At 45.8% G+C, this 13,690-nt stretch overlaps 1 protein-coding gene and 1 long non-coding RNA gene across 3 annotated transcripts in view; one reads left to right on the top strand and one right to left on the bottom strand.

Annotated features, from left to right (window-relative positions):
• Positions 1 to 2,144, top strand: part of CYP19A1 (cytochrome P450 family 19 subfamily A member 1) — a 46,066-nt gene extending 43,922 nt beyond the window's left edge. The window contains exons 9-10 of the mRNA XM_081839083.1: positions 246 to 487; positions 1,088 to 2,144. Of these exons, the coding sequence (XP_081695209.1) occupies positions 246 to 487; positions 1,088 to 1,339 (494 nt within the window). The 3' untranslated portion in view covers positions 1,340 to 2,144. The remainder of the gene's footprint in view (positions 1 to 245; positions 488 to 1,087) is intronic.
• LOC309328947 overlaps positions 1 to 13,690 on the bottom strand; it is a 340,017-nt gene that overhangs the window by 237,153 nt on the left and 89,174 nt on the right. The window lies entirely within an intron of this gene.

Below are 13,690 nucleotides of genomic sequence, written 5' to 3'. Positions count from 1 at the left end.
GGTTCAGTCCCACAACAGAGACATCAAGCGAGGATGTAGTCTTGATAGTCTGTTTCTCAGAAGTGATCAGCAAGACTCAAGTTTTAGGTTTTTATACTGAAGCAAAATTCAAAAGCTGGCTTTAAAAGTGTACAAATGAATTCTGCAGTTCTGCCGTATTCCAAATCTGTGCAGAAATGTCATTTCAGCTCTTTCTCAGTGGTGATGTCAGAGACCAGCTGTTTTATCTTACATGCTTCCTAAAGGTGACAGAGATATCCAAAGTGAGGACATCCCAAAGCTAAAAGTGGTGGAGAATTTTATTCTCGAGAGCATGAGATACCAGCCAGTCGTGGACTTGGTCATGCGCAAAGCCTTGCAAGACGATGTGATTGATGGCTATCCTGTCAAGAAAGGAACCAACATCATTCTGAACATCGGACGCATACATAAGCTTGAGTTCTTCCCCAAGCCAAATGAATTCTCACTTGACAACTTTGAGAAAAACGTAAGTTTGGGGTTTGTTTGTTTTTAATTGGTTGAGGCTGTTGCTGATACCGATGAGGCTGTTGCTGATACCGATGTGGCATCGGTATCTGGTCTCTTCAAGTAGTTGCTAGGGCCCCAAGACCTCACCGCTGACATATGATCTGGGTCCTGTCTTATATAGGACAGGGAAGTTATTGGTGATAAAATTAAGTCTAATAGGTAAAGGCAGACTTAGATATGAGTTCAAATTCAAATTCAACCTTGCCACAAGAGCACGTGTGCCCACCAGTAAAACACCGTCCAAAAAGAATTTTGACACAAGATTTCTTTTTCTGTAGTGTTTTATCAGTGTATAGAAACTGATTCGTAATGGGAAGGGAGTCACACAAAAACTGCAGCAAACTGCATGTGCTCCAGAATTGCTTTTAGTAATATCCCTATTTAATTTCTCCAGAATTTTGGAGGGGAACTCAGGGAAGAGTGAACTGGAAGGAAAATAAAGTTGTGGAATGGGGATGAACAGATCTCCCTTGGTGTGTGTGTGTGTGTAGTGTTTTGGGGTGTTGTTTATGAATTTTTTTAATTCTGACTTTTCTTTGAAAATTGTTTTTTTGTGAAGGTCCCCCATCGTTACTTTCAGCCCTTTGGATTTGGTCCCCGTGGCTGTGTTGGGAAGTTTATTGCCATGGTGATGATGAAGGCTATCCTGGTGACTTTCCTGAGAAGGTGCAGTATCCGGACTCTAAAAGACCAAGGTCTTAACCACATTCCAAAAAACAATGACTTGTCTATGCATCCAGATGAAAGCCAGCCATTGCTGCAGATGCTTTTCGTGCCAAGAAATAACGTGAGCAACAACCATCATGATTAATAAAAACAGCCCATGAAGTCTCCAAACACTGATTGTTTGGGCTACCCTAATGAAAACTGATTGGTTGGACTACTCTGCTCAAATGAAGAATTTTCATCCATTTGGGGAGCATCCATTCACTCATCCAATGAATAAATTGCTGGTGCAAGTGGCTATTTGATAGAACTCAGGTTCTGGCTGCCGTTCAGGATGGAGCACCATTTTTTTGGTATACCAAAAAAAAAGTTAACATTCATGCAAGGAGGACCTACAAGTATCTTTGCGAATTATTCTGTGAAGCTGAAATTGTGTGATGGAAATTCCTTTCTGCAGGAAGCACTGAAGAACCCACTTATGTAGGTCCATGGAGATGAGATGAGATAAGAATTATGCAAGAGGCAGCAGCTGAATTCTTGCACCACTGTTGATTAGGAAGCAGAAGTCAAATTTTGAGCTGCACATGCACAGATAAGACTTCTTTGAAAGCAACAGAACAATGTAACTCTACTGTGGAGTCATGAAGATTTCATTGACGGCTGTGCTTGCTGTCTTATCATGGCAAGTCATCCTGATTCACTTTAGAGTACCGCAAAGCACTGATTTTCTTCATCTGTTTGATTTGAAGGAGAGGAGCACACATATTCTCTCTGGACTTGATGGGTGACTTTCTCCCATTTGTTTTGTATGTTGTGGGGTGCATGTGTGTGGGGTGGGGGTTCGGGTCACTTTCACAGAACTACTTTTCCAGGCTGAGAGTATGAGTTGGGTGAATACGAGCTGGGCGTCCGCTTGCAGCGAAGCATATGGCCGCCATCTTTTCTTTGCCACTGCTCTTTTAAAAGCATCATGACCAATGGCCGGGGGGGGGGGGGGGAGAGAGACAAAAATCCAAATGCTGCCACATTCTGCAGCATAGGCATTCAGCAACTGCCTGGGCTAACTGGCAGGCCACAGATCTATGTTCTCCTGCCCTTTCTGGTCCATCTCTGAAATGGCAGGCTGGAACATTCCCTGGGCAGCAAATTTCCCCAGGACTCCAAAATAACTATTTCTGGGTCAGCTGTCCATTGGCTCTCTCACATCTGGAAGGACTATGAAAGTTTCTGGATTGTGGTGGGACTTCTCTGGGCAGTCACAGAAGCATTCGCTATGTCTGATTCCTGGCTCGGAGTTTCCACCTTTTCGTGATGACTGCCTTCGGCCAAGCTTAGTCAACATGGTACCCCCCATGGGCTATGTCCTCAGCAGCAGCCATTCAGGGCTCAAATTCAAAAGGGATATCCACGCTACTGAGAAGACACTGTTCATGAATACCTTAGAAGGGGGGAAGAACTAGGAGTTCCTTCTTCAAACCTCAGCCTCTTCACTCTTGGCTTCAACTCTGCCTCCCCTTTTCTCTCCATGCGGTGAGTCTTAACTCAGCTTACCTCCTTCTTCCAGGACTAAGCTCAAGGAACAGCAAACTGCTCGGTCCAAGAGTTGAACCTCTCCCTCGCCTTTATCTATCAGCCTTGACAGCAATGGAACTTGCTGTTTTTTGCCTGATCATCTCTTGAGTGACCCCACCTGGCCAATCTTGGGAGAACTCTGGCACCGTCTTCTGAGGTCCTTGCAGTTTTTGCTCTGTGTTGATGAACTGGACCAAACACATCCATACCAGATAGTACGCTGATTTCAAAGAGTTGTTGAGCTCTGCAGGACTGATTTCTGGTTCTTGTGATTTATTCTTGTGCTGTTGTTTTTTTCCTGACTCTGCATGCAAACATGTATGCCTAAACTGACTGTTTGTATGATCTCACGCTCTTGCCCTGGATTCAAGCACTGCTTTGTTGTGATCAGTTCCTGTGAAAGGTTTTGCTGACTTTGGGGATGACCTTGTTGTGCAGTGGCTGTTGCACAGATCAAAGCTGGGGGGGGGGCATTTTCTAAACGTAGACACGTTTGCTGTGGTTAGGTTGCTTGTGAGGTGTATTTAAAGGGCTTCTCAAAATCAGTTGCAGTTAACTGGTACTCTCCTACAATGTGGGGGTCATTATAAGGAGAATGTGATTTCCCTGTGACAATAATTTCACTGGTTATTGGTCCATTTGCGGGCACCATTCAAGGTACTGGTTACATTGGGGTGGTATCAAATACTAGTTATACTCAGAGTAGAGTCACTGAAATTAATGGACATGACTAAACTACAATCCTAGTCTGATTTAACTGGGAGTAAATTGGGTTAGGATTGCAGGTGTGCCTTGTCTGTTAATTCAATGGGACTTAGTCTGAGTAGATAGCATAGCTGTCAAGTTTTCCCTTTTCTTGTGAGGAATCCTATTCAGAATAAGAGAATTTCCGTTTAAAAAAGGGAAACATTGACAGCTATGGTAGATAGGGGTCCAACATACCTGATACATTTAATGCTATATCCTTCTACTTTAAGCAGTCATGGATTCCCTCAAAGGCTTCTGGGAACTGTAGTTTGTTAAGGGGTACCAAGAGTTGCTAAAAAAAAAAAAACCTATTCCCCTCACAGAACTACAATTTCCAGAGCAGATTAACAATCAACACCTCTTCCCAAGGAACTATGGGAATTGTAGCTCTGTGAGGGGAATAGGAGGTCTCCTAGCAACTCTAGTGGAATGAATCTACTGTAAATATATAGGGCAGATGGGTTTATGATTAGGATAGCAGCCTGACTTAGGTCTCTTTACTTTAGTGGGTCTTCTCTAAGGAGAACTTAGCTGGATACAAGCCAAGATTATCTGAATGGCTGTATTCTTCCAGGAGAGACCCTTCTTCTGGTCTGGCCAACATCTGAAGCCCCTTTGGGAAAAACTCAGGAGAGGCACTTCTCAGTGTTGCTTCCCAAGCTTGGCAATTCCTTGCCAAGGGAGGACCGTCTAAGCCCCTTCTTCAGTGGCCTCCCACCAGCATGTAAAGATGTGTTTATTCAGACGAGCCTTCAATGTCACGCGCTGGCTTGTTATGAGTACAATTCATATGTTGCAATTTGTTCAACTGGCTGTTGTTTCGATCAGCTTTATTGATTTTTATTGATGTTTGTATGTTTTTGACTGCTATTTTGTACTATACTTTGTATTTCACTGCTGTCAGCCACCTTGAGCATCATTTGGCGGGAAGGTGGGTTGCACAATTAATAAATAATAACATAACATAACATAACATAACATAACATAACATAACATAACATAACATAACATAACAACAACAACATAACATAACATAACATAACATAACATAACATAACATAACATAACATAACATAACATAACATAACATAACATAACATAACATAACATAACATAACACATAACATAACATAAAACATAACATAACATAAAGTTGGGGGAAGCTTTTATATAAAGCTTGCTTTAAATTTTTAAGAAGGGAAAAACACCCACTAATTCAATCACCTAAAGCCATGACAAATATCTTTCTTTCTTTCTTTCTTTCTTTCTTTCTTTCTTTCTTTCTTTCTTTCTTTCTTTCTTTTTGGTGCAAAGCAAAATTTCCATGACTTTTCCCCAAAAAAACTGATTTTAAAGGGTGAAAGTAAGCAATGTGAGGGCTATCTTCTGTAACACATCAACTGCTAGCATTTTTAGGTAAAATTACTGTAAAATTGTGTTGTAAAATTCTTGTACAGAGGTTTTAATATGTTGCCTTATGGTAGGGGTAGGGCATCTGCTTTGCATGCAGAAGGTCCTAGACAATCCTTGGTATCTCTAGGTAGGACTAGGAAGATCTCTTGACTGGAAGGAATCCTGGAAAGCAGCTGCAAGTGAGTTTAGACAATACTGAACTAGACATACCAATGATTTGACTCAGCAAAGACAGTTTATCATGTTCCTTTGTGAAGAGAAGCAAACCAAAGTCTATGGGTCACCTGTTGTTGATCTGTGAGGATGAGACCTCAGCATAAGTGCTATGCTGAATGTCAGGCAGCAGAGGGCGCACACAGAAAATGTCATCATCCTAATTCCGTCTAATATCAAAAATAAAACAAAATTAAAAATGCCAAGCAAAACAAGAGCGCTTGAGCACCTCTCAGTTTGGGAACATAATGGGGACACCCAAAAGTAAAGTATTGGTTTCTACTTGCTCGTGAGACTCCCTACATATGCAGAAGTATATATGTTTGTAAAGAAAGGTTTTTAAAAAGAAAGAAAAAGGCACCACTTGATAAGGACTTGTGAGCTTCCTGGATTCATGGAGTGTTGAGGTGTCAGGTGAGTGGAGGAAAGAAAGGGGAGGAGGGAGGAGGAGGAGGAAGAAGAAAGAAACCTGCTCATTGATGTTCAGGGGTATTCTTTCTCAGAATCATATATATATATATATATATATATATATATATATATATATATATATAATTTGGTTTTACAAATTGATAATTACATTCAAATCACATATAAGAACAAATAACCAAGATTCTTCCAAATCTTTAGACTTCCTTCCACCCCAACCCCCACGGGTTCTTTGCTAATCTTTTTTGCTGCATATTATTAATTGTTCGATTATCCATTGTACCCAAAGTCTTTGTTACATTACAAGTGTTATTTGAACCCTGCTAAAGAATGCAGTTGTTTACAGTCGTCTCCCATGTATAATATAAATTTTTCCCAATCTTTATTGAAGTCTTGGTCTTCCTGATTTCTGATCTTCCCGGTCATTTTTGCCAACTCTGCGTACTCCAACAACTGAGTTTGCCATTTCACTCTGGACGGGACCTTATCTTTCTCAGAATTCTAGCCCAGTTCTAGACTTTCCCCACCCACTGATTTGCCTCTCTGAATCCACTGCCCTGCCTGTTTCTGCTCACCATGTTTGACAGGGCAAATGCTGTATCTGGAACTCTACAGAGGGGTGATGGAAGCAGCTAGGAAGTCGACCCCTCTGCTGTTTCGGAATTCACAATCCCTCCCATCCAAAAGAGCTTTTCCCCTCCAGGTGATGCTGAACTTCAGTTCCCATCAGCCCTGACCACTGGCTGGAGGCTGCCACATTGACTAGCCACGGACTGGCCACTGTGAGAGGCTACTGGACTACATAGGCTTTTGGTCTAATTCAGCTGATCTCTTGCTATTTTTCCATGTTTGGATGGAAACCCGGGCCATAAACACTGCTGGGTGTGTTTCTACACACTTGGGGTTTCCCTAGGTATGGAAATTTGTACAGAAAAAGAAAAGGTGTGTTTTTGTGTGCCTGTTGTAAAGGTAAAGGGACCCCTGACCATTAGGTCCAGTCGTGGCCGACTCTAGGGTTGCGGCGCTCATCTTGCTTTATTGGCCGAGGGAGCCGGCGTACAGCTTCCGGGTCATGTGGCCAGCATGACTAAGCCGCTTCTGGCGAACCAGAGCAGCACATGGAAACGCCGTATACCTTCCCACTGGAGCGGTACCTATTTATCTACTTGCACTTTGACGTGCTTTCGAACTGCTAGGTTGGCAGGAGCAGGGACCGAGCAACAGGAGTTCACCCCGTTGCAAGGATTCGAACCACCAACCTTCTGATCGGCAAGTCCTAGGCTCTGTGGTTTAACCCACAGTGCTGCCTGTTGTATACACACACAAACATGTGCATTTGTTAAAAAGCAGGGACCGGTGAGCTTCGAGGAATTATGGCATGTGGGTGGTAGTTGAGTCCCTAGAGGCAAGAAAAACTCGCCCCATCGGTTGCAGATGGAGTTTCCAGGCTCACAATGAATGCCAAAGAGAGCAACATCTGTTTTGAGTGAGGAATGGGTACGGCTGCCCAATCTGCTGAAACTCCAGATTTCTTAGTTGTTGTTGTTTATATGTCTCACTTCTATTGTGGGAAAAGAGATAGTTTGTGGGCTTCCCAAACTTGTTCCCTTCAGAGCGCTTTGAACAACAACACCCAAAAGCCACAGTCAGCACGGTCAGCGGTGAGGAGTGATGGAGCTTGCACCCCGAAACATCTGGTCTAAAGGAAGCAGAAATGAGCCAAATTGTGTGAGCTTATTGATTAAGTACAGAACATTAGAGTTATGGCTGTGGATGGGAGGTAAATGGAGGGAAGGCAGGAAGAAGGAATTGCCTCGTGTCAGGGAACTGACATCAGAGTGAGAGGTGGAGGCAGGGCTCCAAAGCGATGCAGGAGAGGGGACCAGCAGGGGGAAGGAATTCAGTGTAACACCAGTAGAGAAGAGAAGGAGATGGAGGATTTGGAGACAGGGCTCCAAGACCCTTCACCAGAGACTAGTGGGGAGAGCGCTGACACGCCTCTGCCTTCCCCTTACTTGCGCAGACGAGTTCCGCGCAGGGAAAGTAGGAGGAGACTTGGCGTCAAACAGCTCTTATGCTGGAAAAGGTTCACGAAACGCCCACTGACAGATTCTGCAAGCGACTGACCGGTCACGGAGTGTGAGCTGTCAGCCAAGGCATGGTGAGCCAGGCAATCTAACCAAAGTTGAAGGCAACTTACGCACAAGTAACCCCTTACATCCACTACACCTCGTTTAAAATAAATAAGAATCCGAACCACTTAATATTTCAAAAATCTCTAAAGTGGTGTAGGAAAAAAAACCATGGGATAAAAACAGAACTGTACAACATAAAAAAAACCCAGTTAAGCAATATTATAAAAACAGAAATCAGCAATAGCATCATGGAAAGCATGGGCAGAAAGAAAGGATTTTACTAGATGTCGGAAGCTTTTGATAGATAATGCTTCAGAGTGCAGGCAACCATGGAGAGAAATGTCATTTTGGAGACACACAGGCCCGTCTTACCCATAGAGGCTAGTGGCGTGGGGTGCCAGGGCGCCAAGTTCTGGAGGGCGCCAGGCAAGAGTCCGGGGAACACCGAATGAGTGCGCTGAGTGAGCGAGGGTGCGTGCGCTGCTCCCGCCGAGCGTCTGCTCGGGTTTTCTCCTTTTAGCTTGCAGGCGCCGAATTCTGCAGTGCGCCAGAAGGCTAAAAGGGAAAAAACCAAGCTGACGCTTGGCGGGAGCAGCGCACGCACCCTTGCTCAGTGTGCTGCCTGCTGTGGCCACCGTGGCACAAAGCAGCCAGCTGAGCTGGGAGGCACCACATCCATTCCGCCTCTTTCCCACTGAAGGAGCTGGATATGCTTAAGCCGGCCCTGGAGACACAAACTGTGATGGCCTGGGATTCGGACTCGGAGGCTGAACCTGAGGAATCCCAGCCTGCACAGGATTCCCCACCTCCAGAACCAGCTGAGCTGGGGCTGGGGCTTGAGCCTGAAGGGTCCTCACCTGTACTGGATCCTCAGGTGCAGGCATCAGCTGAGTCCGCTCTGGTGCCTGAGGTGTTGGAGGACCCATTGCCTGCAGGCGCTCCACTCTCAGCCCCATCAGGGGAGGCTGAGGTTGCCTCTGGGTCCGGTAACCCTCCAGCCTCTCCTGAGCTGCAGAGGCTCAGAGCAGAGAGGCAGAGGGAACTAAGTTCCCGCAGGAGGCCAGGAGAGGTGAGTCACCTGTGGACTGGGGCCACCCTATGCCTGGGGCAGATAAAAGCCAGCCAGCCCCACTCCCAAGTTGTGGGAGCAACGTTGTTGGTAGCCAGTTCTTGCCTGTACCCTGTCCTGCCGGATCTCCTGACCTCACCCGACTCCCTGCCTTGGACTCAGCTTCAGCTTTGACAGACGGCCTCAATACTGCTCCGTCGACCTCAGACTGGACTCGGACCTCGCCTCACGGAAACCCACGGGACCAGCACACAAGCCTATCATATTCTGTACAGTGCAGGGGCGTGAATAAAATCTCTTCCCAGATGATCTAAGTGTGAACTTACAGGTGGGGGTGAGCTTTCAGGTCCTTGAAAACTGTGTGTGTGTGTGTGTGTGTGTGTGTGTGTGTGTGTGTGTGTGAGAGAGAGAGAGAGAGAGAGAGAGAGAGAGAGAGAGAGATTTGAAATTCAATATGCAGTCTTTAAGGTAATCATTCTAACATGCCAGGGAATCAAGCCAGGAAGGCAGCAGAGAGGATTAATGGGGTCTGCAGGGTCCACTTCCACAGCCAGGCCACTGAGAAACGAGACCTCAGAGTTTTAGCAGCACGGATGTCTCTGATTGTAATGGGAGGCAACTGCCCAATTCTCATGCCATGCTTTATAAAGCTTACCTTAAACTTGTAGTTTGTACGGAAATTTGATTTCATCCTTCTTAAATTGTATTTTGCAATCAACAAATGCAATAAACGACAAAGGAAATAAGTGCATTACTTGGGGGCACAGAGGGAAATTATGACCCATTGTACATTATATGAAAATGAAATCATAGAACTCCAAAGGTTGGCCAGCCTAACCCATTTTGGACTAAAACAAACCTTTCCTATTTCACCTCGATTCAATGCTGATGAAGAGTATCCTAACAGAGTTAAGCGGACAAAATCCTACGCATTTAAAAGACCACCTGTGTCCATATGAACTTGCCTGTGTTTTAAGATCGGCATCAGAGAACTTGCTTGTTTCTCACCTTGAAGATCAGTCTATTATTATTATCAGCGCTTTTTATCTGGGGGATGCAGGAATACGCATGCCCCTAAACATTTTGTGAATCTTTTGTCCATTTAATGTATTTATTTTGCCCAATTTTAACTATAAAATGGTGATTTTCTTGAGACAAAATGAGCGTATCCCTAAATATTTTTAAAGAAAAAGTTGTTGTTGTTGTTGTTGTTGTTGTTGTTGTTGTTGTTGTTGTTGTTGTTGTTAGACTGGCAGGTACTAGGGATAGGAGGCTGTATCCAGTGTTCTCTATCTGCTAGCTCCAGGAGGAGGAATCCAATTGGAGGTATCCACTGGAGGAATCCAATGCAACATTTGCGCTAGCAGAAACTTCTTGTGCAACTGACTGTGCAATCTATTTCACAAAAAGCTACCAGCAACCTGCTTATGCATTCTCTTGCGCAAGAACATCTCACTGGCACGAAGCATGCTGCCCACTGAACAAATGTACTGCTAAGTGACTTTAACTTAGACCTACCTTGGCAACAGGGATGCTGGTGGCGCTGTGGGTTAAAATCACAGATCCTAGGACTTGCCGATCAGAAGGTCAGCAGTTCGAATCCCCACCACGGGGTGAGCTCCTGTTGCTTGGTCGCTGCTCCTGCCAACCTAGCAGTTCAAAAGCACATCAAAGTGCAAGCAGATAAATAGGTAACACTCCGGCGGGAAGGTAAACAGTGTTTCCATGCGCTGCTCTAGTTCGCCAGAAGTGGCTTAGTCATGCTGGCCACATGACCCGGGAGCTGTACGCCGGCTCCTTTGGCCAATAAAGCTAGATGAGTGCTGCAACCCCAGAGTTGGACACGACTGGACCTAATGGTCAGGGGTCCTTTTACCTTTACCTTTACCTTGGCAACAACCCTATGCCCTCTCAACCCTGACCATAACCTTTTGCAACTCCCTCCCAAAGGAATGCTACCAAGAAGCTCAGTTCAGCTGGAACTCTGCACTTGCTTCATTCTGACCCAAGAGCATGGTGATAGTAAGGTAAAAGGTAAAAAGGGTAAAAGACCCCTGGATGGTTAAGTCCCGTCAAAGGTGACTATGGGGTTGCGGCGCTCCTCTCACTTTCAGGCTAAGGGAGCCGGTGTTTGTCCACAGACAGCTTTCCAGGTCATGTGGCCAGCAGAACTAAAGCTTCCTGTCACAGCAGTACCTATTTATCTACTTGCACTGGTGTGCTTTTGAACTGGTAGGTTTGCAGGAGCTGGGACAGAGCAATGGGAGCTTGCCCCTCCGCGGGGATTCGAACCACCGACCTTCCGATCAGCAAGCCCAAGAGGCTCAGTGGTTTAGACCACAGTGCCACCCACTCCCCTAATGGTGATAGTAACAAACCATGGTGCATAGGATTGGCCAGTGGTGGCTGGTGTCTATTGGGACCAGGAAGACAAAAGGCAAGAAGGCAAACTTTAGGTGGAGCCAAAACCAATGAGAAGAAGAGCTTTGGTTCCCATCCTCCTTCCTGATGAGTGATTATTTATTTATACATACATACATACATACATACATACATACATACATACCCCGCCCATCTGGCTGGGTTTCCCCAGCCACTCTGGGTGGCTTCCAACAAAATATTAAAACACAATAGTCTATTAAACATTAAAAGCTTCCCTAAACAGGGCTGCCTTCAGATGTCTTCTAAAAGTCTGGTACTGTAGTTGTTTTTCTCTTTGACATCTGGTGGGAGGGCGTTCCACACGACGGGTGCCACTACCGAGAAGGCCCTGTGCCTGGTTCCCTGTAACTTGGCTTCTCGCAGCGAGGGAACCGCCAGAAGGCCCTTGGCGCTGGACCTCAGTGTCCGAGCAGAACAATGGGGGTGGAGACATTCCTTCAGGTATACTGAACAGAGGCCGTTTAGGGCTTTAAAGGTCAGCACCAACACTTTGAATTGTGCTTGGAAACGTACTGGGAGTTCTGCAAGGCAACAGTGAGACTAAGGAGAAGGCAGCTGACAGCTAGGGACTCACCCTGGACTGGCTGTAGGTAGCCAGGCAGGAGGAAGGAAGGGTTAGTAGAGGGCAGAGTAAGATTGCTGGGGCAGTGCTCCGTTTTCCCTCGTGGACCAGCGTCCACTGGGAATGGTGCACCAATTGCCAGGAAGGGAAACAAGTACATGGTCTGGATCATGGTCCCCTGACCACCAGGTCAATTGTTGAACAGGCCCACCCATCATTTAATTCAGAACGCCAGAGACAGTCATTTCTCTAGACCAGTGGTTCCCATTTTTTGGTCTGTGGACCACAGGAGGCTGTGTCACCTACCCAGGGGGACTGTGGCACCTTTCACACAACAAAAACTACCGTAAAGGTAAAGGGGCCCCTGACCATTAGGTCCAGTCGTGGCCGACTCTGGGGTTGGGCGCTCATCTCGCTTTATTGGCCAAGGAAGCCAGCGTACAGCTTCCGGGTCATGTGGCCAGTATGACTAAGCCGCTTCTGGAGAACCAGAGCAGCTCACGGAAACGCCGTCTACCTTCCCGCCAGAGCGGTACCTATTTATCTACTTGCACTTTGACGTGCTTTCAAACTGCTAGGTTGGCAGGACCAGGGACCGAGCAATGAGAGCTCACCCCATCGCGGGGATGTGAACCACCGACCTTCTGATCCGCAAGCCCTAGGCTCAGTGGTTTAACCCACAGCGCCACCCGCGTCCCTTAAAAACTACCATAGAGATATCCAAATTTTCAAAAGTAGGGGGGTCAGTGGCTTGGCTTTTGAAAAACAGTGTGTCTGCTGTACTTACCTACCACTGCTGTTGATCAGGAGCTTTGGGGGGGGTCCTGTGGTTTGCAGAAGTACAAAAAATATTTGGGGCGGGTGGACCATTGGAGAGCTCCTCCCCCCACATACACACACAATAAAGCACTGAGCATGCTCAGCCGCTGCAGAATGCACACTCTCTGGAGGAAAGGGGGGATCAGAAAACTGTGGGGGAAGGGGAATAGAAGGTCTTGAATTCCAAACTGGAGCGCTCCACACTGCAACTCTTTGTTGCTGGTCCCGCTTGCCACGTTTTTATTCTTGAACATTCTGCCCCCTTCCCATTTTTTGCTATTCCTGGTGCAGCTCCACGCTGGCACGGACACCACACTCGATAACAATTTTCCTGTTCTGATCTTTAATTGAAAACAGCTTTCCTAAACAGTCCGAAACAAAGGCAATCACATGCATGAGAGATGCTTAAGTCTCAGACCCATTAACAAAGACTTGCGTCTAAATTAGAAATAAAACAAAATGTCCTTCTTTGCTCCCTTAGGGTGATTTTATCCAGTAAAACTATTAAGAGGCCCCAAGAGTTGCTCCCCCCCTTTTTTCTCTTTTGGTTTGCGAAGCGTTCCAAAGTTTCCTAAGAACCAAACTGATTGATAATTTTGAGCGTGTATACGTCATGTTTCTGATTTTTCTCATATAAGTAGCACCTGTGTCATTGGGCTGTGATGATCAAGGGGATATGTGATGAGGGGGATCCTAATAAATAATAATAATAATAATAATAATAATAATAATAATAATAATAATAATTTATTTATACCCCGCCCATCTGGCTGAGTTTCCCCAGCCACTCTGGGCGGCTCGCAATCGAGTGTTAAAAACAATATAGCATCAAATATTAAAAACTTCCCTAAACAGGGCAGCCTTCAGATGTCTTTTAAAGATAAGATAGCTGCTTATCTCCTTCACATCTGAAGCGAGGGCATTCCACAGGGTGGGCACCACTACCGAGAAGGCCCTCTGCCTGGTTCCCTGTAACCTCACTTCTCGCAATGAGGGAACCGCCAGAAGGCCCTCAGAGCTGGACCTCAGTGTCCGGGCTGAACGGTGGGGGTGGAGACGCTCCTTCGGGTATACAGGACCGAGGCCATTTAGGGC

The sequence above is a fragment of the Podarcis erhardii genome, assembly GCF_964252035.2.
Source record: "Podarcis erhardii genome assembly, chromosome: 14".
NCBI lineage: Eukaryota > Metazoa > Chordata > Lepidosauria > Squamata > Lacertidae > Podarcis > Podarcis erhardii.
The sequence above is the reverse complement of the archived record's forward strand: the minus strand, read 5'-3'. Positions and strand labels throughout refer to the sequence as shown.